This window comes from Megalobrama amblycephala, linkage group LG17 (assembly GCF_018812025.1).
Source record: "Megalobrama amblycephala isolate DHTTF-2021 linkage group LG17, ASM1881202v1, whole genome shotgun sequence".
Classification (NCBI taxonomy): Eukaryota; Metazoa; Chordata; class Actinopteri; order Cypriniformes; family Xenocyprididae; genus Megalobrama; species Megalobrama amblycephala.
The window spans coordinates 46,175,839-46,203,812 of record NC_063060.1 but is presented as its reverse complement, the minus strand read 5'-3'; the positions used below and the strand labels follow the sequence as shown (position 1 = coordinate 46,203,812).

Below are 27,974 nucleotides of genomic sequence, written 5' to 3'. Positions count from 1 at the left end.
TTAAAATCGCTATGGTAAATTTGTACACTGCATGGCTCTTATTTATAAATAAGTTATTAAAGTGGACCTATAATGCTCCTTTCACAAGATGTAATATCAGTCTCTGGTGTCTCCAGAATGTGTCCGTGAAGTTTCAGCTCAAAATCCCCCACAGATCATTTATTATAGCTTGTCAAATTTGCCCCTATTTGGGTGTGAGCAAAAACACGCCATTTTTGTGTGTGTCCCTTTAAATGCAAATGAGCCGCTGTTCCCGCCCCCTTTCCAGAAGAGGGCGGAGCTTTAACAGCTCAACAACAACAAAGCTGGAGAATCTCACGCAGCCAAAATGACGAAAGTGTTCAGCCTTACATTGTTCAAACCGGAGTCGACACTGATGGAGAGACTCAGGAAGAAGTTACAACTTTTAGACGTTTCTGAATGGTTAGTGGATAAATTTATGTAGTTGCTGTGGAGTTGATAGTAATTAGGGCTGCACGATTTATCACAATTTTATCGCACGTGATTTGGCAAAAGCTGCGATTATTTTATGCGCAGCTTGTCAGAGCTGTACGGTGCTGTGATCAGTAGTAAATGTTTGTTTATCTGAAAGCCAGAGGGCGCTCTTGTGCAGAAACTGCAAATATGCCCTGCTGCCGAAGTAGAACACGCATCATTCCAGGAAATCCCATAATATCGCTGTAGCTGAATAAACAGAAGATTGAAACGTTTTGATGGATTACACATGACTGAAACGTTTTGATAATGAACACACGACTGCCTGATTCGGTGTAAGAAGCCACATCATCTCACAGAAGGACGCTCAACTGTCGTTATGAAGTGAGTTTGGAGTAAAAACATGTTATTAAATGTCGTCTTTTGTTGGACAAGATGTTAATAAATGCTTCTCATGTCTGGAAAGATGTTTTGACACTTGTTGTTTTTTCAAACACATTATAAGTGATTCAAACTCTCAGTGCTTTCAGATGGATTAGCATTTGGAGCCATAGTTCATTGATAAGCCGCGTATAAAATTTTTTTGCCGCGTTGCGATTTCATAATCGCGCTAAGCCAAATCGTTTAAGTGCGATTTCAATGTTTTTTTTCTAATCGTCCGATTAATCGTGCAGCCCTAATAATAATATTATAATAAGATCCCCTTCCTACGTCACTAGGGGAGCGAAATCTGAGCGGCTTGTAAGCAGAGAAAGGCTTACCAAATCAAGGTTACTGGGTTGTTCTTTTTCACATTTTCTGTGTTGGTAGATGCACCGGTAAGAGCACTTAAACATGGAAAAAGTCAGATTTTCATGATATGTCCTCTTTAAGTTGTCAATGCTGGCAAATGACCATGATATAAGTGGGATAATGGCTAGCTGTGCATTAAATGATTTAGTTGTAAAGAACCACTCGAAGCGAAGCGAAGGATTATCCCTTACATAAACTCACTGGAATGTATGTGGAGCCACCAGTGTTACTGTACATAACATGCCTTATTTCACTCCTTCCTTGTATCTTTTAGCTGGGCCATTGCCTGTAACTCTCCCCTCATCTACGAGTTTAAAAGTGCACTGCCTTATTTTGCATTGCGGATTTTCCGCGGGCCAAAAGGTGCGCTCCGAGGTGCCATCGACCCCCTCTTACCCGGGTCACAGAGGAATCAGACACTGTGAGCGCAAACCAGAAACTCCTCGGTGCCGTTCTCCATCCCTCTCCTGTTTCTCTTCTGCATAACTGCTTCCCTCCCCACCCCTCCCTCCCTCTCAGTGCCTAATTAATGGCATTAATTATCTCCAATTAGCAGTGTGGTCTTGGCAGCCGTTTCTGTCCCCTCATTTCTTTTGTTTCACAGAGGTCTGTGACATAGTATTCTCCCTGTGGGGCTGTCACCGGCCTAATGAAAGGCTACAAGGCCTGGCTTTCACCTCTCTCTCTCTCTCTCTTGTTCTGTTAGAGCACTTCAGCACGTTAGCCTCATTAGCAGTAGTTCACGGCGCCGGAGTTAAGTTTGCCGAGACGGAATCTGCTGTGTGTTTTCCCATACAGGTGTTTGTCTCCCTGTCTTATCTGTGGAAGGTGATAGCGAGTGGGTCAGCGCTCTCTGCCATGTGAGGCTCGTGTGAACGAACGGACATGCTCGGGGACATTAGTGTGTTTGCGTTCAAACCGTTTCCAGGCCGCAGGTCTGAACTGAACATGATTCCCAGATGAACGTGCTTTGGCTTCAGCTTTGGTTAACCTGCTGACACTAGTCCAATTATCATGTTAGCAACTGTTTTAGAGAAGATCGTCAGTATGGGATTAATGTGCTTCCATCCGATTGCATTTGTATTGACGGAAGTGGATGAGAATGGTGTCTCTCTTGAAGGATGTCCACAAGCTCTGGGAATTTAGGAGGTTTTGAGGTTCTGGTTCCTCTGTGCTCGGAGCAGCCTGACCTCACGACCGACTTTCACTTCACTTTCCTTCACAGCTTCTTACACACGCACATCTCCCATTCGGTTAACGACACATCTGTCCTCAGCTTGATTATGCATGCAGGTCTCTCCTGCTAATCTTTATAGACTCAACTCCAGCTGCACTGGAGAGTACGAGAGAGATGGGAGCGTGAATGAGAGAAAAGCAAGGATATGGAAGCCACCGGAGAGAATGCCGTCAGGAGGGAGTTGGAGAGGAGGAGATGTGCAGAGGTTAAGGATGCTGGACCGAGCTGAAGGGTCTGATCCTCGCTTCCCACTTTGCTCTTTGCCTGCTGAATCATTTTCAATAACCTGCACAGCTGCTTGGAGGTCCGTTCGTCAAAGAAGAGTGTATTTACAGGAGCCAGGCATTCAGGGATGCCACAGGTCTCGCTACTCGGTCCGATAACGTTAAAGTTTTAATTGACTGAATTTCAGATTGAAATGTAAATGAATGAGAGAAACAGCCTTGATGGTGTTTTTTATCAAGCATAGATTCTGAAGAGCTGTGTGTTTGTGAGTGGGAGTGTGTAGGAACTGCTTTCAAAGATATAATACCAAAAAATGAGAACAAAAATCATAAACCGTAAAGGTATAATTACCTTTCATTCTTTCTTTTTTGTGGAAAGATACGGCAGCTCCATCATTTCTGGACAGTACCATGATGATAATTCTTTGAAATATAGATATGCCCCTTCCCTATTATTAATTATATTGTTGGATTTTGCCGTATTGTCCAAAATGAAAATTTTAAAATTCTCATATGAACATTTTTGGGAAAAAGAAGCGATGGACCACCAATCCAAGCAAGAATGTGAAAAAGATAAATGGATGGATAGATAGATCAAATAAATAAATAAAATATATCTGTTTTTATTTTTATTTAAAGGGGTGGTTCACTTTTTTAACTTTAGTTAGTGTGTAATGTTGCTGTTTGATCATAAACAACATCTGCAAAGTTATGACACTCAAAGTTCAATGCAAAGAGAGATATTTTCTTTTACAGAAATCACTGTTTATGGACTACAACGAGCTTCTTCCTGGGTTTGTGACATCACAAACCCTAAAATTTACATAAACCCCGCCCCTGAGAACACACAACAAAGGGGGCGGGGCCATGTTGGGCTGCTTTAGAGAAGAGGAAGAGTTGTTGTAGTAGAGTGTTGTTGTCATGCCGTCATTTTACACCAAACGAGGGTCAATTCAACACAAAAGATGAACATGACGGCACATGCTAGTGGATGAGTTGAATCAACTCCACAGCAACTACATCAATTTATCCACTAACCATTCAGAAACGTCTAAAAGTTGTAACTTCTTCCTGAGTCTCTCCATCAGTGTCGACTCCGGTTTGAACAATGTAAGGCTGAAAACTTTCGTCATTTTGGCTGCGTGAGATTCTCCAGCTTTGTTGTTGTTGAGCTGTTAAAGCTCCGCCCTTTTCTGGAAAGGGGGCGGGAGTAGCAGCTCATTTGCATTTAAAGGGACACACACAAAAGCGGCGTGTTTTTGCTCAAATAGGGGCAAATTTGACAAGCTATAATAAATGATCTGTGGGGTATTTTGAGCTGAAACTTCACAGACACATTCTGGAGACACCAGAGACTGATATTACATCTTGTGAAAGGAGCATTTTAGGTCCCCTTTAAACAAATGCCTAGTAATTATTTTTATTCTTTCGCACCCTGTTAAGGTCAGGTATATGAATATGGTAGTCACACAGTTGTATACCGTGGTAAACTCACAGCACTTTCAGTAAGAGCCACACGTGTCTATTAGCTCTGTGAACTGGGTGTCGAATATTAGTTTTGCAACTGGTGTTGAGACGTAAACCCCAAGTGTTTATGCGAGCATGCTCGAGTGTTTGTTTACTTGTGCAGCGGGTATTGAGTACCGTGCTGAAGCGTAATACCCGAGAGAGCGTGTGTGTGTGTGTATGTTTATGTTTACATGAGTACTGTTATTTAGCGGCTGGTGTAGAGGTGTGTATACCGAAATGAGCTGCTGTTTAATGGGTTGATGAGATGATGGCAGTAATCAGCGAGCAACGAGACGAGCGCTGAAAAGCTTGGTCCCTCCCTTCTCGCATGCATACACACACACACACACATGCACACGCTCTCCCTACTGGCGGATGATTGACGGCCTGAGGGTTTTAATGGCACTGTAGAGGGAGAGCTGAGGTCGGAGTTGTCATGGCAACAAGACGAAGGAGGCCTCTTTCTCCCCCTCTTCCTCACTCTCTCTTTATGCACCTGAACAGAGCCGCATCTTACTCGCAGGACTTGACTCACACACACACACACTGCAGTTCTGGTGTCCCTCCCCGCTGTCCGCAGTATACACAGTGCTTTGTGTGTGTTTAAGCGTGTGTGTGAAGCCATATCTAGCCACCGCAGTCTCTCTCTCTCTCTCCTCGTAAAAGAGCTGGAGCCCGAGCGCTAATACTCTCTGGTCGCCCCGGGTTACGGTTCACCACACGCCCCCTGCACTGCTGCGTTAGCTGGGATTGGTTGGGTTGGCGTGTGTGTGCGTGTGTGTGTGTGTGGCTCGGGGTGATGCTGTATAACAGCTCTATAAGAGCCACAGATCTCAGGCGGATCAGGGAACCAGACCCTGTTCAGACACTCGCCTCCCTTGAGTATTGGATCGGTACCAGCCGCCAGTATCACAATGTGTGTGTGTGAGTGTGTGAGTGTGTGTGTGTGTTTACAGGGTTGAGCAAACTCAATCTCAGTCCTTCTTCCTGCCTCATGAGTGTGTTTGCGTCATAGCTTAAAAACGGGTAAAAAAATCAATCGGTTCACTCCGAGCAGAATGTTTCTGTTCATGTGTTCCTTCTGTAACGTTACTGTTTTAAAAACAGTTAGACTAGAAAAAATGAATAATTAATAACTACCTTTTGCCTATACTTCATACAAGAGCTTGAATAAACCTCATATCTCCTCAAACTGTCGGTAAACCTCACATAGAAATCTTGCACGTCTTTGCTTGTTTGCAGTGCAATTAAGGAATAATTGATGACGGGCCGTTGAATTATGAGAAGAATAATGCACACCTGCGTTATTTTTCAATATTTGAAGTCAATTATTCTGCTTATACTACGGTCACCACACCTCAAAACATTGTTCAGATGTTTTATTTCAAGACATTTGTCAGGTTTTTGTCGTTAAAACACTTGTGTGTGGGACTCATTTCTTACACATCTCATCCCACATCTCTGTTGTAATGTAGTAATGGAGGCTTGAGCCTTGAATAATGCAGTTATTAGAGAGATTGAGTGTGTGTGAGTCTGTGCGTCTCTCAACTGTGTTCTACTAACAGCGAAACTGTAAGTTTATCTGCTTCAAAAACAGCGGCATTATTTCCTCGCTAGTGACAAATGTCATGTAGCTTTTAAGTTGTTAAACTATTTTACTGATGAATCGGGAGAAAGAGAGTAGATAGTGTGCTTTTCGTACATAATAAAACATGATTTGGTGGCAAAAACGTTGGTCATTTTTATCCTATTTTTTACTATATTTATTAGCTTGGTCAGTGTCGTTGTGGGTTTTGGTTCTTTAGTTGTAAGACCTGAAATCATTTGGAGAAGTGATACGGAACTGTAATGCGGTCAAAACCTGCCTGGAACTACTTCCCTGAAAATAATTGCACACTTCAGAGCGTTCGTCAACCAATCAGCCCCGTAGTACAAGGGTAAATTATGGTTCTTTAAATAAGTACGGCATTTTCTTTATTCAAAACTTGTGTAAAGGCTAATGTTTTATGTATTTGAGGAGTCGTGAAGAGTGTCTTTGCCGTTGAGTCACAGCCTGTGCGTAACGCTTCATCTTCTATAACACAAGCTTTTGGCCAAATCAATTAAACGATAGGAAAAACTGAGCGCCCACATATAGCTACAATAACCAACAACATTTTATTGCATGCAAAGTGACACTTTCTGTTAACAGTCAACTCATGTGTTGAAATTTGAGTGATGATGTGAACGAATCAGCGAGTCACAGTTTAGAATTTATTGAAAAGGCCAGTTTTAACAAATTCAAAGAAATGAACTGAAGTTTAAAGTCATGATGTTATAAAGTATCATCAGATCTTTTCTTCTGTGCTGTGACGTTGACTGAAAGCAGGATCTGAATGTGAACTCGCAGTTGATTGTAAGCAGCGGACGGGTTTAAGCGGACTAAATGGTTGGAAAATCTTGGCATGTGTCACCTGAGAGAAGCTTGGCATTTTCACCAGCAGATCAAGCTATGACATTTGATTAAAAATCACGAGGTCAACAACAAATATTGTATGAAATTAAACTTATGCATGCATGAATTGTTCAGAATAAGATCAATAACCTTCATTTAGAAAATAAGTGAATTTTCATTTCATGCCGACTTCAAAAAATCAGCGAATTATTTCATTCAGTTTTGAATTAATTCATTGAAAAGGACAGTTTGAACTAAATGAATCAGTCTCGCCAAATCTAATGACTCTTTCTCTACTGAAGTTTAAATGAATGTGTGAAACTAATGACACAGTCTTTATAAAACTTAATGGCCTAATAAACGCACATTAAAATCATCATAATTTAAATGTAACTTTTATTTTATATCACCAGCAGCATAATGATTCTGAATACTGAATATATTGCAGGCACTCAAATTATTGAATCATAATTTTGACTTGATTCATTTAAATCGACTGTTAAAATGAGTCTAAATGCTTCATAGAAATGAATCGAACTCGCCGACTTTAAACGTGTTTTTGCTGCTGAAGTTTATGGTCTATGAGATCATCACAGTCCTGGAGCTGCCATATTTGTAAGGAAACTTCATTGACAAATAAAAACACATTAAAGTCATCACCAGTGAGTATTCAATACATCAGCCAGCGCTAGAGTGTGATTGTGGAGTATATGGGAGGAGTCATGCTTCGTCCACCGACCCTACGGGTTCTGCGAGTGTGTGTGTGTGTGTGTGTGTGTGTGAGGTCAAGGGTGGCGTGGCTGTTTGTACGACGACTGTAGAGCGGTTCGAGTTACAGCAGGGGGAAGGGAGTGTGTGAGCCGACTGCCAGCTCCTGCTCTGTAATCCTCCCTCTCTTTCTCTTCTCCTACTTTCTCCTTTATCTTCCCCTCTTTCACTCCTTGTTTAGTCTCCTTTTCTCTCGTTTTCACTCACACATACACAATGTCTTCTCTCTGTCTGTGGTGGAACAGGGCAAACACACAAGCCCCCAGCACAGCAGACTGTTAAAGAGGTTTGAGAGGGAACGGGGCCAGCGGAGGAAAGGGGCCCCAGTCTCTGAGTGTTCCTCTGGCTCAGGAGATTCCACTCCAGGCTCCTCTCGCTCCGTTTGCTTGTTTTATGCCTCTTTTACGAGGGGAAGTATGTACACAGATACACAAGAGCCGTGCTGTAGTGCAGCCGTTTTTTCTGATGCAAATAAGCGTCATGTTTTCAAGTGAGGGTTTACCGAGAGTGATCTTACTTGTGTATTAACTACACACTGATTCTTGCATTATTCTGTGTTTTAGTGAGGCTGTACAGACAAAAGCTTTGTTTGCCGTAATTAGACAAACTCTAACACACTTATATAAATATTTCATTTCTTCTCCTATCATGTTTGGCATCGGTGAATAATGCATTTGATATAAACATATAATATAATAATATTATTACAATTTAAATCAACTATTTTAGAATTAATATTTAATAAATGTATAGTAAAGTGTCATTTATTCCTATGATTTTCAGCATCATTACTCCAGTCTTCAGTGTCACATGATCCTTCAGAAATCATTCTAATATGATGATTTGATGCTTAAGAAACATTTATGATTATTATTATCAATGTCGAAAAGAGTCACATTTTTTTTTTCCAGAATTAAAAGTTCACAATAACAGCATTTATTTGAAATAGAATCTTTTGTAAATGTCTTTACGGTCACTTGATTTAATTTATTGGATCCTAGCTGAATGAAACTATTAATTTATTTAAAGAAATATGACAAATAATTATCAAATTTTATTTTTTTGTAAATATTATTTAAATTTAATTGAATTAAGGACATTTTTATATCATCAATTTTAACAGTTATAAAACAAGATAATTTCTGTAATGTGATTTACCAATTAAAACAATATTCCCTATCAAGATTGTTTTGTTTAAAACATTTTGAATGAAAAATGGTGGGAAACAAATGATACCTAATCCGTGTTACGAAGTCTGCGGTTTTCCCGCGGAATTGGGCTACTTTAACAGTGTTTCCGCGGGTTGTTTTTCATGCCCGCGGGTTGAAGAGACCCCAAATAACATGATATTTAGCCCCTGGAATGTTAATTTTACCTAGGGAACCCTGGCAAAAAATTGATTTTACCCCACGGGAAGCAATTTTTACTGGTGGAAACGCGATTGGGCTGGTTTTGAGTAGCAATTGGGTGGGTTTTGTTGTGAAAAGTAGTATTAGTGTTGCATCAGGGTTGACTTATTCTATGGGCACATTTCAAACGGAAAGTGAACAACTGAATCCCTTCATGAAGGCCCTTCGACAAGTTCATTAGCGAAGGGAACATGCCATGGTCACTTCAAGGAAGTAAATTGTTTGCTTTAAGGTTTATTTTGGGTGTTTTTGCCTTTTATTAGGACAGGACAGTAGGTTGACAGGAAGCAAAGTTGGGGGAGAGAGGGGGGAAAGGTCAGTGAGCCGGGACTCGAACTCAGGATGCCTGAAGGGCAACTGCACTATATATCGGTGCTGCCCACGAGGCTATCGGCACGCTGACTCCAGGAAGTAATTTAATCATTTAACAAGTCCTCGTGATTCATTTTAAATCTAGATATGGCGGGAGACTTGGAGTTAACGTTTTGTTTTGTTAATGATGTATTACACAAATTTTCGTCATGCATTTCATATTAAAGGTGCCCTCGAATGAAAAATTTAATTTATCTTGGCATTGTTAAATAACAAGAGTTCAGTACATGGAAATGACATACAGTGAGTCTCAAACTCCATTTTTTCCTCCTTTTTATATAAATCTCATTTGTTTAAAAGACCTCCGAAGAACAGGCGAATCTCAACATAACACCGACTGTTACGTAACAGTCGGGATCATTAATATGTACGCCCCCAATATTTGCATATGCCAGCCCACGTTTCCAACATTATAAAAGGCATTAGACAAGGGCAGCCAGTATTAACGTCTGGATCTGTGCACAGCTGAATCATCGGACTAGGTAAGCAAGCAAGAACAACAGCGAAAAATGGCAGATGGAGCAATAATAACTGACATGATCCATGATAACATGATATTTTTAGTGATATCTGTAAATTGTCTTTCTAAATGTTTTGTTAGCATGTTGCTAATGTACTGTTAAATGTGGTTAAAGTTACCATCGTTTCTTACTGTATTCACGGAGACAAGAGCCGTCGCTATTTTCATTTTTAAACACTTGCAGTCTGTATAATTCATAAACACAACTTCATTCTTTATAAATCTCTCCAACAGTGTAGCATTAGCCGTTAGCCACGGAGCACTATCAAACTCATTAAAAATCAGAAGTAAACAATATAACAGTATACAATACTCACATAATCCGACGCATGCATGACGAACACTTTGTAAAGATCATTTTGAGGGTTATATTAGCTGTGTAAACTTTGTTTAGGCACTGTTAAAGGCAAGCGCGAGCTCTGTGGGCGGAGAGCACAGGATTTAAAGGGGCCGCAGCATAAAATCGGCGCGTTTATAATGATGCCCCAAAATAGGCAGTTTTGATCTGAAACTTCACAGACACATTCAGGGGACACCTTAGACTTATATTACATCTTTTAAAAACATAATCTAGGGCACCTTTAAGTTAATGGCAATAATAAGATATTCCTGTTTTCGCTGCCTAGCTTCTGTTGTGGTAGCGTTCCATGTGAAGCTTATGAGGAAATGATGTGTTCTTTCATTGCTCCCTTTGCCGAGTGCGTTCTGGCTTCATTATGACACCCAAGTGCCCTGCTCCCTCCAAAGTGCCCACTTCAAGGGCTCTGCCCTTCAGAGAGAGTAGGGCATAGAGATGCTCACTTCCGATTGGATTTTTCCCTAAATCTCTATACTAACTGCTTCCCTCTTTCTGCTTCCCAGAGTGCAGCAGCAGCTCCCAGCCCTGTAATGGGCAACATGCCCCCCAACGATGGCATGCCAGGCGGACCCATGCCCCCTGGTTTCTTTCAGGTAAGCACAGCTGGTTTCATTCTCTTCCTCGCCTACTTTTCCATTCATCACCCTGTCACGCCTGCGCTTCATTCATTCATCCATTCATTCATTCATTCTCTCTCTGTCTGTGCATGTGGGCGGCTTGACAGCAGCCTGGAGCTCTGCTATCAGATCATTCCGAACTTTGCTTTTTTCCACACTGGAAAAAAAGTCCTCCACCGTTCAATGGTAAGATGGAGGTTTAGAGAGTTAAATGTTAGCTGTAGTTTCATTTCTGGAGTTTTTGAGATCACCATGGATAAGATCCGGAGTTAGGATGTTTCTGGTAATGAGTCAATGGAAACAGTTGCTGATGATCATTATCTGTGTTACAAAACATATTTAACTGAGTGTGAGAGAGAGACTGAATGGGATGCCCACTCTTCATGCGCTTCTCAATGAGTTTTTTCCTTTCCTTTCTTCTTCCCTGCTAAGATCTTCCCTTCTCTTTCTTCATCATCCCTCCATCCATCTGCTTGCAGCTTTATTCATTCATACTGCAGGCTGTGTTGTGTTCATGCAGGTGTTATACTCTGTGTTTTTCTGTAGTGGACAGTTAGTTTTCTCTCTCTGATCAGTACTTTGAGCCACTGAGTGAAAACAGATCAGTAATGCCTATACAACAACTTTGAGTTTAAACTGGATTGTTCTTGTTCTGAAGAAAACGTGACTGGTGTTCATCTATGAAAAACGGCTCTTTCGTCTATGAAACATTGCTGCCATGATGCTATTGGGGCTTCTTTGCAGTTGCTAAGGAGTTCAGAATGTTTTTAACAGTTGCTAGGTGGGTACTTGCAGGCACAAGTAAAAAAAAAACAAGTCTTTATGATATTCTGTTCCCTTGATATATTCCCTCCTTCATTCCCTTTTTTTTTAATCATCCGCCAGAAGAAAAGCCACTCAATTTGAGTTAGGATTCATGTCAGTAGTACAAACTGCAGAAAATTGTAATTGTTAGTAGGGATGCCGTGTTTCCCACAGGATTTTGTGAGACTGTGATGGATGTAACTCGGTCCCTCCGCAAGAATATTTTGTACATTTTAAAGTTAAATTCATCAATCTGGTGCACTTTGAAAGTTCAAAATTAAGAGCTCCAACCCATGTTCAGTGTACAAATTTAACAAAGAATAAAGTCTGTGAATTGACTTGTACGTGAACTTTAAAGGGGACTCAACTCTCTTTTTAGTTGTGATATAGTGTCTCAGTCCACATTACATTCACACTGCTTTTTTAGGAAGCCAAACTATTAGAATATAATAATAATAATAATAATTAGGGATGCACCAATATGAACATTTTGGCAGATACCGATAACTCTTTATATTTGAAAGCCGGTAACCGATATATTGGCTGACAAATTTAAATCTAAAGTTAATGTTTAATATAAGTTAAGAAGCTGATTAGAAAAACAAAATTCTCAACATTAAAAGCCATGTCCCAAGCACACAATTATAATATTATGTAGTCTATATGACAGACTTGTGCTGTACATTGTACTGAACTGTATTTTCCTTTTTGAAGTGATTTCAATCATATTTCAAGCAATTCAAAATCATAATGGAGGACAGTGAGCATCTGAAGTGTCTCAGCTGAAGGAAATAATACATTATTTATAATATAGCTTTAATATATTGGCCAAATTTTCTTATCGGGCCGATAACGATAACATTAAAAATGAACATATATCGGCCGATACTGATATAGTGGCCGATATATCATGCATCCCTAATAATAAAAATAATAATAATTTTAATACTATTATTATTATTATTATTATTATTATTATACCTATGAGAGTAACAGTCATATATTGTATAATACTAATTTCTATATTGCAAGAAAATAAAGCCATATTGAGCTTTGGATTTTAGTTCGTTTACCAGATACTTTGCCAAAGCAATGGTGCAAAACACAATGTTAAAGACCTTTTATGTTTAAGTATATTGGTACATGTTATTGGCTAATAATAAAGTGTTTTATATTATTATTCATATTTAACGGATTGGCTGATTTTTGGATGTTTGTTTTTTGTCAAATAAATGTTAATAAAACATTGTATTAAATTGAAGTAATTGAAAACAATTTTAATTCATCTTTAAAATCACTAATAAATTAATCTTAAGCAAATCTCAAAATGAATATCCATTTTCACGCTCTACTTTATATATATATATATATATATATATATAATATAATATATGTGTGTGTGTGTGTGTGTGTATATGTATATATATATATATATATATATATATATATATATATGTGTGTGTGTGTGTTTTTATTTGTAATTTTTAAGACAAAAGACAAAATATTTTTTTATATCTGTATAGAATTTTAATATTGTCATTGCCATTTGTCAGTTATCGGCCATATAGTGACTTATTTGAATATCAGTTCATCCAGAACAGTTAGTGCTTTGTTCAGATCCCTGATCCTCGTTATGAGCACTAGTAATGGTGGTGCTCGTTATGAAATACTCAAAATCCTCTTAATTTGCATCAAATTTTCCTCTACTTGTCCTGAGGTGGAGATGTGGATACATTTTGTCAGAGCTTTTTTCTGTTTATTCTCATCTGTTTACAACACATACATGCACGGACACACATAGCCTCATAATCAAACATGCTTGTACACATCCACAGCCCTTCCCATGATGCAGCGGGGGTGCTGGAGCGTTTGCTCAGTGATGGACAGGCCTGGCATTTGGCAGAGCTAGTGATAAGGCAGAGTCGAGGGAGGAGACGCTTTCTACCGCTGTCTGGAATCTGTGCTGTATGGAGAGGGACGGGCTGGGAGAGCAATATAGGGGAAAGGTTTGAGGAGCAGGAGGGTGCGGAGAGGTGCGGAGGAGATTTTTGGAGAAGCAGAGGAGTGCTATTTATATCAGATCAGCGCTGAGGGAGTGAGGGAAGAGGTGTGAGGTGTGTGTGTGTGTGTGTGTGTGTGCTTCTCAGATCTGTTTCTAAAGCATCAGTGAGAGAACAGGACTGTGGGTTTGGGTTCATTCATCTGTTTACTAGGGATGAACAATATAGACATTTTTTTGTAATGCAGATAACGATACAATAGCAGAGATTAGTATTCATACTATGGTATCTGTTGAGTAAATAAAAAGTAGTGATACAATCTAGGATTTTATGTTTCTAGGATTTAGGCATCAAAACAGTATAATGTACAATTTAAATCACTTTTACCAAAAAGAACCATGGTACTACTGTAATTATTATTATTATTATTATTATTATTATTATTATTTGGACGTTTACCATAGTAATGGCATGTTTTTTCTTAGTTATGTACCATGGAGTACATTGGAATATCATTCAATGTCTTTGTGTACATTGAAGCTTAAAAGTCTAAAAAGCCTTAAAAATCTTTCTACTCTCATTTAAGAAATTAAAAAGATTATATATATATATATATATATATAATATATCTTTTTAATTTCTTAAATGAGAGTAGAAAGATGTTTCTGCCATGAAATAAAAAAATAAAAAAGGTAATTGCGACTTTTTAATCTCTCAGTTTTGACTTTTGTTCTTGGAATTACATGATATAAACTTGGAATTCTTTATAAAAGACTTTATAACTTAAAAAAGTCAGAGTTGTGACTCTATATCTCACAATTCTGATTTTATAAAACGCAGTTTTGACATTATATCTTGCAGTTGCGAGTTTAAATCTCGCAATTCTGAGAAAATAGTCAGAATTGTGACACAAAAAGTCGCAATTACATTTTTTACATTTTTTTTATTTAGTGTCGGAAACAAGCTTCCATCGTTTTTTTTTTTTTTTCTCGTATTTTTGATCAAATAAATACAATTTTGGTGAACACATTAAGACTTCTTTCAAAAATATTAAAAAATCTCAAAACTTTTGAATTGTAAGGAATGGATTTTTTTCTTTAAAATGTAGGTTATGCCATTAGCACAACAATTTAACTAAACTTACGTATTATAATAAATATTCTTAAATATTTCAAATCAATTAGAAATTGTTAGTTTCCAGGAGTAATTGAGATTCTCCATTTCTCAGGACTTGGCATAGAAAATTTGGAAACATAACAAGCCTTGATATTGTCTGCTTCCGATATCTTTCCAATCACGCTGATTATGATAATAGAAAAACCGCACATATTTAGCAGTGTGATCACAGATACACCGCACACCCCTGCTTTCATTCTTTAGGCAGTCAGGTGGAGAGGAAGAGAAGTGAACGAGTGTTACTCGAAGACAAAGATTGTTCAGCGGAGAGAGCGGTGTGTGATGAGGTGTGATGAACAGTCGTGACCTCAGCGCTGCCATGAGTTAAAGAGGCCTTGAGCATCTCTAGACCCTCGGATCCTCCCTCAGACCCGCTCTGACACAGGCAGGTGGCCAGGGAAAACGCACGCATGCTCATGTGTTCCTGTTGTATCAGCGCATGGTTTCTGGGACAGTCAGTAGAGCAGCTCTCATGCCAGACCCGGCAGCGATCCACTCTCACAGGGAGGTCAGAGACGGGTCACGGCTGAATCAGACACTAAATCTCCCAAAAACCAGCTCAAAAACTCCTGATGTGTTTATCGTGCACATAAGTCATGCATGCTTCTTTAAAACGAGTGCTTGTATCACTAAATTCATCGGTCACGAATGAAATGAAATGCCTTTTGGCCACTTTCATTTTACAGTAGAGAAGGATAGAAATTATGAAGAAATGATTGTGAAAATGTATTGAAAAATGTGACCAGCATTTGTGTATAATAGAGGCATAGATTGCATAGATGCCGTATCGCACCGAATAGTTCTAGGAACTCGATTATAGGAACTAGCCACTAGGATAGTTCCCCGAGAACTCATTTCTCATGTTCCTGGTTGCATTTGCACCGGGAATAGGAACTCTGAAGCGGCCGACAGCAGCGTCTTTAAGCGTGGCGTTTACAAACGCTAAAAACCGGTGGATGGAAGATGCCATGATCAGAGCTGTGTTTGTTGTGTGTCGTGGGTTTCGTGATAACAGAGATGGAATGTAAACGTATATTTTACGCGACTGAAAGAGCAAAAAGTGGGGCTGAGACGAAATCTCATATGACAGCTTTCAGTATTACGTATCATCGAGGTGCAGAAAAGAACACAACCCTGCAGACAACAGGTAAATGCCGTTATCGCTGTTTCCCATGTTCGTGAAGTAAATATGTTTACACGGCTTTTTAAAAATGCTGGGTGCTGGTGTTTGACATGCGTTTGACCAATCAGCGTACACTCACGTCACTGACCGTTCCTATAGTGCTGGATTAGACCCTACTCTGAAGTAGGAGCTAATTTAGTTCCCCCAAAAGGAGTTCCTAGAACTAAAATCATCGCTAGTTCCTGCGGTGCAAACACGGAAAAATCCAGGTACTTCAGCCAGTAGTTCTAGGAACTATGAAAAGGCTCCTCCGGTGCGAAAGCCCCTATTGATGCCACTTTATTTTTTAAAAATATAAGTGTGAAGAGCATTTTAATGATCTGAAGAACTTTTTTTCACTATAAAGAACCTTTTTTCCCATTAAAATAACCTTTTGAGCAATGGAAAGATTCCATGGATTTTAAAGGTTCTTTGTGGAACCATTGATGCCAATAAAGAACCTTTACATTTAAGAGAATGTTTTAATGATCTGAAGAACATTTTTCCATTAAAAGAACCTTGTGTGGAATGGGTGTTAAAGGTTCTTTGTAGAACCATTGATGCCAATAAATAACCTTTAATTTTAAGAGTACATGATCACATGTGTACTAACCGGCGAGCCACAGTTCCGACTCTAAATGTGGTGGTGTTATTTCTGTCGTACCCTGGGCAGATGTTGTTCTGCGGCTGTGGTGGGCATCAGCGTGGAGATTTTTCGGTCGTGTGTGGATGGTTTCCTCAGCCCCTCTGAAGCCAGCAGGAGGGCTTGTCTGAGGTCTGAGCACTGGCCAGAGGTCAAGAGGCAGTAATCAGTGTGGGTCACAACCACATACACACACTCTCTCCCTCAAAGTATTTTGCTTCCTTCATTTTGCCACTAAATTTAAGAGCCGATCTGTTGACGTCAGTATTGTTTGAAATGATTAGCATAGAAATGAATGCATGTGATTGCTGTAATTTTTAAATCGAATAGAGATGTTCAGTGCTCAGACATACAAATGTTGTTGTGCTTCTGTGAGATAGATCCGAGAGGTTTGCTTTGTTAACACTGCCCCCGAGTGGTGGAGGAGAGCTATTGCAGCTGTCCTGCGGCCGTCATTCAGAGTGTATGAATACTGTCAAACTAACTGCCCCTTTAGGGCCTGAGAATGGAGATTGAAGGGCTCTCTGTTGATCTCTGCCAGTAAGTGGCAGGTTATTATCTTCTCAAAGGTGTCGAAAGTGATTTTTATATATCGCCGTTTTGAGATCCTTCCCCAACGAGGCAGAACTGCAGAGCGACTGCGATTGGCTGAACGCTCCTAATGTAGGTGCACAGGACCCATAATGCCATATGCTTCTCATTCGGGCTTGTTGTTCAGAGGGAGAGAGGAATAAAAGCTAATCTCCTTTGTTTTGTGTTAGTTATTAGTCACGATGTCTCATGTTCCTTCCAGAAGCATTGTGGACTGGAGCTCAATGGCCTGTTGATCATTAATGAACACTAATGGATGCTCTCTGCAGTAGTTATATAGAATGAGGGGTTTATATGACACATTTAGCAGAAATACTTCCTCTGAATGTACATAAACGATGCTTCTCTATAAACTATTTTTGCATTTTCTGATGAATATATGTATGTGGTGTTTGCAAAACTGCATCATGGTACAAGGGTGTTGCTATGTGTTTATTTATTGGTATTGGTTAATATTGTATATGCAAATGTGCATGCTAATTTCCCCGTATTTTATATTTTACTAATAATTTAGTATCACTGCTGAATGTGACCTCTAGAAAATCTCAAAATTAATATATTTTACATTATGTTGTTGTCATGCCTAATTTTATTTTTATATTATAAAGATTTCTGCCGATACCGAACAGATAATTCTTTATATTTGAAAGCCAATAACCGATATATTGGCCGATACATCTAAATTTTTCTATAATTATTTGTATAAAATATTTTTCTATAATTTTTGAGAGCCTGATTACAAAAACAAAAGTCTAAATTTTTTTATATTTGAAAGCCGATAACCGATATATTGATTCTTTATATTTGAAAGCTGATAACGTATTGGCCGATAAATCTAAATTGATATTTTTGTATAATTTTTTGAGAGCCTGATTACAAAAACAAAAGTCTCAAATTTTGGCCGATACTGAAAACCGATAATTCTTTATATTTGAAAGCCGATAACCGATATATTGATTCTTTATATTTGAAAGCTGATAACATATTGGCCGATAAATCTAAATTGATATTTTTGTATAATTTTTTGAGAGCCTGATTACAAAAACAAAAGTCTCAAATTTTGGCCGATACTGAAAACCGATAATTCTTTATATTTGAAAGCCGATAACCGATATATTGATTCTTTATATTTGAAAGCTGATAACATATTGGCCGATAAATCTAAATTGATATTTTTTTATAATTTTTTGAGAGCCTGATTACAAAAACAAAAGTCTCAAATTTGGGTCGATACCGATAACCGATAATTCTTTATATTTGAAAGCCGATAACCGATATATTGATTCTTTATATTTGAAAGCTGATAACATATTGGCCGAAAAATCTAAATTGATATTTTTATTTAATTTTTGAGAGCCTGATTACAAAAACAAAAGTCTCAAATTTTGGTCGATACCGATAACCGATAATTCTTTATATTTGAAAGCCGATAACCGATATATTGATTCTTTATATTTGAAAGCTGATAACATATTGGCCGATAAATCTAAATTGATATTTTTCTATAATTTTTGAGAGCCTGATTACAAAACCAAAAGTCTCACCATTAAAAGTCATGTTTCAAGCACACAATTATAATGTTCTCATTATAATATTATGTAGTCTATATGACAGACTTGTGCTGTACGTTGTACTGAACTGTATTTTCCTTTTTTAAGTGATTTCAATCATATTTCAAGCGATTCAAAACCCTAATGCTGGACAGTGAGCATCTGAAGTCTCTCAGCTGAAGGAAATAATCCATTATTTATCGGCTTTAATATATCGTCCAAATTGTGCCGATAACGATAACATTAAAAATGAACATATATCAGCCGATACCGATATGGTGGCCGATATATTGTGCATCCCTAATTTTTATCATTATTTTAATTTTATTTTTGACATAAAATGTTAACATCTGTGTGAAAATATTTTAAATATAATATATCGGCTATCATATGAAAATAATTATCCACGTATCAGCGTTTTGATATTAGTATACATCCATATTTGTAGTGATTTGGATCTTTTGATCCATTAAGTCAACATGAGCTGAATGTCCCACAATGCCTTGACTTGTTGTTGAGCTTGTATGGTTGGTGTTGAAATATGAATTTGAAGACTCGCTCATCACTTATACATCCCAAACACATTTTTCTTCAAGATGATGAAGTGGGTCTATAAAATCCTGCTATGATTTGTCGAGAACTTTCTTCTTGAAATAACAGCTAGTTGTTTGATTCCCATAAACTGCCATTTTTCATTGAAATCCACACACTAGCTTTGGGTCTCCCAGCAGTATTTAGTGAGTTTGTGTCGTGTGTGTTTGTGCAAGGGCTTCGGCAGCAGCAGGCCTCACTGGAAGGCCGTCTGTGCATCTCTCATCTCCCTCTTCTCTCTTAAAGGGGCCTCCCGGCTCGCAGCCGTCACCACACGCACAGCCTCCCCCACACAATACCAGCAACCCCATGATGGGACCACACGGCCAGGTAAGACACACGCACACCGTGTCCTTGCTTACACCCTCGATATACACACACGCTCACACATGAGAACTGTTGGCGACGCTGGCATCCACTCACTTGGGCAAGATGAACGGTGTAAATTACATGGTTATTTATAATTCTAGTCCTCTTCTTGTAAACATTCACAGAAACACATGCTTCCAACCAAAGTTGCAGAATTACTGAACTGTCCCGTGACTTTAGTCAGGGTTGACGCTGTTTTTAAAGGGATAGTTCACTCGACTCGTTGTTCCAAACCAGTATGACTTCCTTTCTGTCTCACAAACGTGGACATTTTGAAGACTTTGCTGGAAAACATTTTCATACAACTACAATGAACAGAGACTGAATCTTTTAAGAAAGAAAGATCATACAAACAAACAAGCACCATAAAAGTATGACAAAAGTGACTCTAGCGCTGTCTTTTAAGTCTTCTGAAGTTGTATGATAGATTTGTTTTAAGAATTAAGTTATTCACTGAAGCTCTTGAGATCTAGTGTCGTTCGTTAGAGAAGCACCGATGTCTGATTTGTGAACAAACGGATCTTTTGAATCTGATTCAGATCTGGTCTGAATGATTCGTTCATGATCTGGACTTATTTGAAATTTTTGAATCTTTTGTAACATTCTAAATGTCTTTACTTGTACTTTTGATCAGTTCCTTGACGAATATAAAAAAAAATCTTGAATGGTAGTGTGTTTTATGGTGCTTTATATCGTTTTTGAAGCTTTAAAGCTTCAATCCCAGTTCATTAAAATTGTATGGAGATGATCAGCCAGTACAGTATTCAGAACATCTTCTTTTGTGTTACACAGAAAAATAAAGTCGGTTTGGAACGACGTGAGAGTGAGCGAATAATGACAGAATTGTTATTTATGGATTAAATATTTAGATTTTTTGCAACTGAAAGCAAAGCTGTGAGGAATACGAGTGCAGTTCAGTGGGTTGTACTGTGGTGGACAATATATAAAATATCTGGTACGTCAGTTGGGTATGACGGTAATAAAATATATTTTTATTGCAGGATTAACAGAGTTATATTATTACGTGTAACATAATTTGTAATTATTTAATACAAGAGAAAAGCAAGTAAATTAAATCTGGTTGTTTTATGTAACGGGACTGCAAATGTGTCTATATACAACGTGCTTTTGCAGCATTGAGTATTATAGCCAATCACGGCCATTTCTGTTGAAAATAATGACCAATCAGAGGGGTTCAAGTTACCGGCAGCGAGAATCCGCTCAGTTTCTCTCAAAACACAGTATGAGTTTGTTTAGTGCAAGTTTACTAAGCTTTAAAAGCGCACAAATCCTCTAATTATAACAAACAAGAAAAGACGCTGTTTAAATAAAAGATTTATTGTGAAGTTCAGTCAGATTCGTTGATTAAAACAGGAGTTTGTGCTGTACTGACTGACAGCTTCAGTGATTATAAAGACATGAACATTTGTGACCTTTCCTACATATATATATATATATATATTCACACTTACAAATTAGATTTTGATGTTATAAAAGGGATTTGATTAATCTCTAAAAAATATATATGAAGGAGTGGAAATGAGACAACAAGTGGTCCTCTGCCGCCATCTACTGGTTCTAATAGTAATTTCATGTCTTTTTTATTCTAAAAGTGTTTGTTTTTCACCACATGTTAGTTTTCCTACATCGTGAAACTTTTAGTTTTACAAACAGGGACAATCGTTGAAAGATGAATAAAAAACGTTTTTTGGTCATCACATTAAAAATAACATTAAATTGTATTTTAAGCTTTGAAGTGCTGGAAAAAGTTGTGTGAAGTACTTTATTCTTTAACAGTGGTCTAATTTGCTGGGTCATGATCAAAACTACACACACACACACACACACACACTTGTGGTCACGTCGAGGGAGTAATATTCGATGACGTCATCGTGGTTCGCCATACCTTGGCTTTTGTTGAATTGACGCCACTAAAGTCTGTTCCTCCTTTGTCTTCTCTTTCATCTTCCCCTCGTTCTGTTTCTCTATACTGGGAGTGTGAAGTATCCTGTATACCTCCCACCCCCTCCATAGAGTCGACTCCCTGCGAACAGGATAAATAATTCAGTCTCCTCCTTGTTCTTGGAGATGGGCCTCCACTCCCGGGCCTCACCCCAACCCCCATCGATAACACATTAATATTGTAGAGCCTCCCTCACACACACACACACACACACACACACACACACACACACACACACTGACTGAACGATGCGCATACCCACAAAACACAGCGAAACCTACACTTATCATGCACTTCCGTTTCCTTTCTCCTGGAAAAACACTCATATTAGAGCGGTACAGTGGTACAACATCTTCCTACAATGGTGAAATCACTCTAATTAGCTGCACACACACACACACACACACACACACACACACAGCCCTTCCCTCCTCCGTTCAGCGCCGGTACATGCTTCAACAGAGCTCTGAAAGTTGGCGCGAGTCTCTCGGGATCTTCCCACAGGCCTCGACCGCAGAAGTGGCGTCGGGTTTCGTCTCCAGACGCGCAGCCTCACGGCTCTAATGGTTTGTATGTCAGGACGCAGGCACGATACTGCCCTCGTTTGGGTTGTTGTGGTCACTTTCCTTCCTGACCAGACTTTCACTCGAGAAGTGCGGCCTGTCCCGATGCTCTCCTGTACGAGAGTGTGTGTGTGTGTGTGTGTGTGTGTGCAGAACGGGAGCAGTCTCTGTTGACGGACAGAAGGAGAGATGTCAGATGTACATATTTGATGTCATCTTGCGTTGGCTTCTGCTCTCCGTGCATCTGTCTGTCCATTCCATCTGCTATAGCCTGGCCTGCTGCACTCATTCATTCTGGTCTATATAATGCTCTCGCTTTCTTCTGAAATAGAGCAACATGTTGCTAATGCCGCCTTTTTTCTCCTCTTCTTCTTCTTCTAGCCTTTCATGTCTCCACGGTACCCCGGTGGACCACGGCCGTCTCTTCGCATGCCAAATCAGGTACGGAAAACATCATCACACCGTCTGTCGTTCTTCCGTTTTTACACGTGTTCGGGGTCAACACAATCAGTCGGGATATTTTAAGGGTCATTTAACTCTTTCCCTGCCACTGACGGAATTTTCTTGCTTTCCGTGTTTTTGCTGTTGTACTGTAGGGGGCGCTGTTACGCAGCTTCTGAAAGAGCACTGAATCTCCTGGTGGGGAAAGAGTTAATCAACGAAATATTCTGGGGGCTGTGAATTTTTATTTGAAAATTATTTATTATTTATTTATCAATCAATCAATCAATAAAAATGCTGGCGGGGAAAGAGTTAAAAGTCAAAAGTCATGAGAATTTCTATTCTGAATCTATTTTTTTGTTGTTGTTTTGCATGGCTAGAAGTTTGTTTTATCCAGTAACTAAAACTATTACTTAGTTTTCAGTGAATAATTGTATATTAAAATAAAATATAAATAATAGAAGAAAAAGTAAAACCTTGACAACTAACTGAAATAAAATAAGGTTAGTAAGTACTAAAATAAAATGAATCTAAATAGTAATATAAAAAATAACAAAAACGCATAACACCACTGCTAAAACTTAAATTAAAATTGTACTTAATATTTAATAATAATTTTAAAAATATATAATTAATAATTAATTAAATAAACATAATTAAATAATTTATATATATATATATATATATATATATATATATATATATATATATATATATATATATATATATATATAATAGCAAATTAAAATGAATAATACTATAAAAGTGTAAAACTACTAAAATGACATTTTTTGGGATTCTTTTTTTTTTATATATTTATTTGCATGTAATTATTCTTATATATGCAATTTATAATTATTTTAAAATGTTAAATATTTAATGTAAAAATATTTGATTTATTTACAATGTATTTGTATATATTTCAATGTATTTGTATATATTTCTTAAATACATCAAAAATGTATTTAATTGTATTAATTTAAAAATATAAAAACAGTTTTAATACATTTATTTGTATATAATTCTTATATACATATACACAATTGTGTATATGTATATAAGAATTATATACAAATAAATGTATTAAAACTGTTTTTATATTTTTAAATTAATACAATTAAATACATTTTTTAAAATAATTATTAAAATTAATATTTATTTGTATATGTAGAAATAACTACATACAAATGAATGCATTAAAATAAATAAATGTATTTATTTTAAAAATTAAAATTAGGTATAATTTAAGTATTATAATTGTGTATATATATTTAATATTAAAAATAAGTACATGTATTCAATGTATTTATTTTAAAAATTTAAATTAGGTATAATTTAGAATTAAGTACTATAATTGTGTGTGTGTGTGTATATATATATATATATATAATTTTAAAAATAAGTTTGTTTATATGTAATTATTCTTATATATATATATATATATATATATATATATATATATATATACATACAATTATAATTTAAATAAAGATATATATTATTTATTTATAATAAATGTATTTGTATATATGTCTTATAATTAATTAATTATAAGAAATATATAATACAAATTAATGTATTAAAATAAAAGTTTTTATATTTTAATAAATAACATTTTAATTCAATTTAAAATGAATAATTATTGGTGTTTATGTTAATGTTTATGTTCATTTTTTCTGACTTCTGTTTTCTGGTGTTCTAATGTATAATACTCTTCCTAACGGATTCCACTGGTTCATGTATGTCCTCCTCAGCCTCCCGTAGGAGTTCCAGGATCACAGCCACTCCTGCCAAACAGTTTGGACCCAACCAGACCACAAGGTATCATCCACTCCAACACTTCACACGATCACCTGTGCAATACCCCTAAATCTAAATCAATCTAATATGTTCCAGGACATCCTAACATGGGCGGTCCGATGAGAATGAATCCTCCCAGAGGGATGGGTGGCATGGGTCCTCAGGTAGGCTCATATTTGTGCTCATTTCCTCCTTGTTTCTCCTCTGGTAATCAAACGCCACAGGACTGAGACCGTCTGAGCGCCGTCACTCACCTGTGCTGGAAGCAGAGTTCTCCTTGCTCCTCTCTCTCTGTCCTTCTCGTTCTTGGCAAGCGAGGTGCCGCACAAATCGGCAGCTGGTGCAGCATCTGTTCGACAAATTGGGTAGAGTGGCGAACAAAGGCTCGGGTTAGAGCGAAGCTGCCTCAGGCCTGAAAGGCTCTGTCACACTTTGCCCTCCACCCACGGGCAGCAGACAGGTGGGCCGCCGTCTGCCTGAGCAGAACTTCGTTAGCATAGTGGCAGTCGCATCCCAACCTGTTTGGTTGGATCCCCACCGCTCCGAACGACAGTGGATGAAGGGCAGAAATTCCCGATTTTTCAACTGAGTTTGCATTTATTTATTTATTTGTGTGTAATTATTCTTATATATGCAATTATAATTATTTTATATATATATATATATATATATATATATATATATATATATATATATATATATATATATATATATATATTCAAATAAATATATTCAAATAAATAGATGTATTAAAACTTAAAATGAGGTATAATTTAAGTATTAAGTATTATAATTGTGTATATACTTAAAAATAAATACACTATTTTAATACTTTTATTTGTATGTAATTATTCTGATTAGGATTTAATTTTTATTTAATGAAAAAATAAAAACATTTTATTATTTATAATAAATGTATTTGTAATTGTACATTTCTTATGATTTTAAAAATAATTATAATTGTGTATATATAAGAATTATATACAGATGTATTAAAATAAATGTTTTTTACATTTTACTTAATAAAATTAAATACAATTTTTTAAAATAATTATTCAAAATAATAATGATTTGTGTATAGATAAGCATAATTACATGTAAAAATGTAGTAAAAGTTAAATTAAGTATAATTTAAGTATTACATATTATAATTGTGTGTATATATTTAATTTTAAGAATAAATACATTTACTTATTTTAATACATTTATTTGTATGTAATTATTCTTATACACATACAATTAGAATTATATAAAGTGTATTTATTGATTTATTTTTAAATGCAGTGTCACTGGTGAAGGTTAATGCTGGATTCCAGTCCAGCCAGATTTTAAGTGTTCTTTTTGAGTGATTGTTGAAATGTTTGTGTGTTTGTTTCCTCTGCCCACTGCAGAACTATGGTGGTATGAGGCCTCCTCCCAACTCTCTCGGTGGTCCAGGCATGCCCGGAATGAACATGTGAGTTCGATGCCATGCAAAGTGACAGAATATAATTTATGAATCATAACCCGCCAAATTGGCTAGTGTGTTATGCGTTCCCCGCCATGGTGGATTTTCACCTGCATTTGCCGGGTTGGCGGGTGTTAATTTCAAACCCCGTTTGTTAAGCTTCTGTTTTTCTGTCTTTTTCTCAGGGGACCCGGAGGACGTGGCCCCTGGCCAAACCCCAACGCTAACTCGGTAAGTTCATACATGTGCTGTCTGCATGCAACTTTGTGGGTGCAGACAAACACATGACATGCATTATTCATGGTACTTATTATATACCAAAGATTATTATATTCATATATCATAGTATGACTAATAACTGGTGTAGTTTAATGTTTTATTCTCATCAAAACAAGCTGTATTAATATTCTTTTGCTTGGGTTGACAGATAGCATACTCCTCCTCGTCTCCAGGGAACTACGTGGTGAGTCAACATGAAGTCAAAATGCTCTTTTTGTAGTATATATAAATTGTGTTATTGCATAAAAAAGAAATAACTTATAAGCTGTCTTTGTAATATTTAATTAAAATGTAATATCTTGCTCTGAAACAACATGACCTAGGCCATGCAATTAATAGTTCATTTTAACAAATGAACTATTAATTGAAGCTTTTGAAGCATTATTTTTAGGCTGCTCTTGCAGTTAATGCAGGCTTTCCAAAATATTGCCAATAGTTAATACAATAATGTAGTTTTGTTAATGCATGAGGGGTTAACGGCTAGAGGTCGACCGATTGATCAGTTTTGGCAATTAATTGGCACCGATAACTGAATGCTGGAACAATTGGTTATCGGCAAAAATCCGTACCGATAGTTTTTCCTGGTTGTGTCCGTTGCTGGTCATGTGAATGCATTAGCTATACAGCGAAGTTGCATATTTAAAGCTTGTGATGTGAGAACGCAAATTAATATAGTTTATGCAGCCGACAGAAACATATAAACAAATCTGAGACAAAACAAGACTTTTTATCGTCACTGTAATACATTTTTTTTTTTATTAGATAATCAAGTGTTCTAAAATAGAAGCTAATAAAGCATGAGAGTATACATACAGTATACATATGTGTGTAATTTCAGTGCTATGGCCTTTGTGTAGATGTTTAAAAATGGCTATATTTTAGCATGTTTGGATTTATATGAACTGGTGACACTTTACAGTTAGAGTACAGTTTTAGTATTAACTCTTTACAGTAAGAGTCATTTGTAACATTAACTATTTACTAGTTCATCTGTAACATTAACTTTTTACAATAAGAGTCCATCTGTAACATTAACTCTTTACAGTAAGAGTCCAGTTGTAACATTAACTCTTTACAGTAAGTCCATCTGTAACATTAACTCTTTACAGTAAGAGTCCATCTGTAACATTAACTCTTTACAGTAAGAGTCCATATGTAACATTAACTATTTACAGTAAGTCCAGTTGTAACATTAACTCTTTACAGTAAGTCCATCTGTAACATTAACTCTTAACAGTAAGAGTCCATCTGTAACATTAACTCTTTACAGTAAGAGTCCATCTGTAACATTAACTCTTTACAGTAAGAGTCCATCTGTAACATTAACTCTTTACAGTAAGAGTCCAGTTGTAACATTAACTCTTTATAGTAAGAGTCCATCTGTAACATTAACTCTTTATAGTAAGAGTCCATATGTAACATTAACTCTTTACAGTAAGAGTCCATCTGTAACATTAACTCTTAACAGTAAGAGTCCAGTTGTAACATTAACTCTTTACAGTAAGAGTCCAGTTGTAACATTAACTCTTTACAGTAAGTCCATCTGTAACATTAACTCTTAACAGTAAGAGTCCAGTTGTAACATTAACTCTTTACAGTAAGAGTCCAGTTGTAACATTAACTCTTTACAGTAAGTCCATCTGTAACATTAACTCTTTACAGTAAGAGTCCATCTGTAACATTAACTCTTTACAGTAAGAGTCCATCTGTAACATTAACTCTTTACAGTAAGAGTCCAGTTGTAACATTAACTCTTTATAGTAAGAGTCCATCTGTAACATTAACTCTTTACAGTAAGAGTCCATATGTAACATTAACTCTTTACAGTAAGAGTCCATCTGTAACATTAACTCTTAACAGTAAGAGTCCATCTGTAACATTAACTCTTTACAGTAAGAGTCCAGTTGTAACATTAACTCT

The 27,974-nt window shown here is 37.0% G+C and overlaps 1 protein-coding gene across 2 annotated transcripts in view; it reads left to right on the top strand.

Moving 5' to 3' along the window:
- zgc:110158 (uncharacterized protein LOC553590 homolog) overlaps window positions 1–27,974 on the top strand; it is a 77,425-nt gene that overhangs the window by 41,341 nt on the left and 8,110 nt on the right. Inside the window, exons 5-12 of one of the 2 annotated variants that reach the window (XM_048162650.1) lie at window positions 10,562–10,651; window positions 19,439–19,522; window positions 22,469–22,528; window positions 24,283–24,349; window positions 24,425–24,492; window positions 25,720–25,784; window positions 25,961–26,006; window positions 26,203–26,238. In XM_048162650.1, coding sequence (XP_048018607.1) covers window positions 10,562–10,651; window positions 19,439–19,522; window positions 22,469–22,528; window positions 24,283–24,349; window positions 24,425–24,492; window positions 25,720–25,784; window positions 25,961–26,006; window positions 26,203–26,238 — 516 coding nt within the window. The remainder of the gene's footprint in view (window positions 1–10,561; window positions 10,652–19,438; window positions 19,523–22,468; window positions 22,529–24,282; window positions 24,350–24,424; window positions 24,493–25,719; window positions 25,785–25,960; window positions 26,007–26,202; window positions 26,239–27,974) is intronic. The other variant, XM_048162651.1, reaches the window with a different exon arrangement.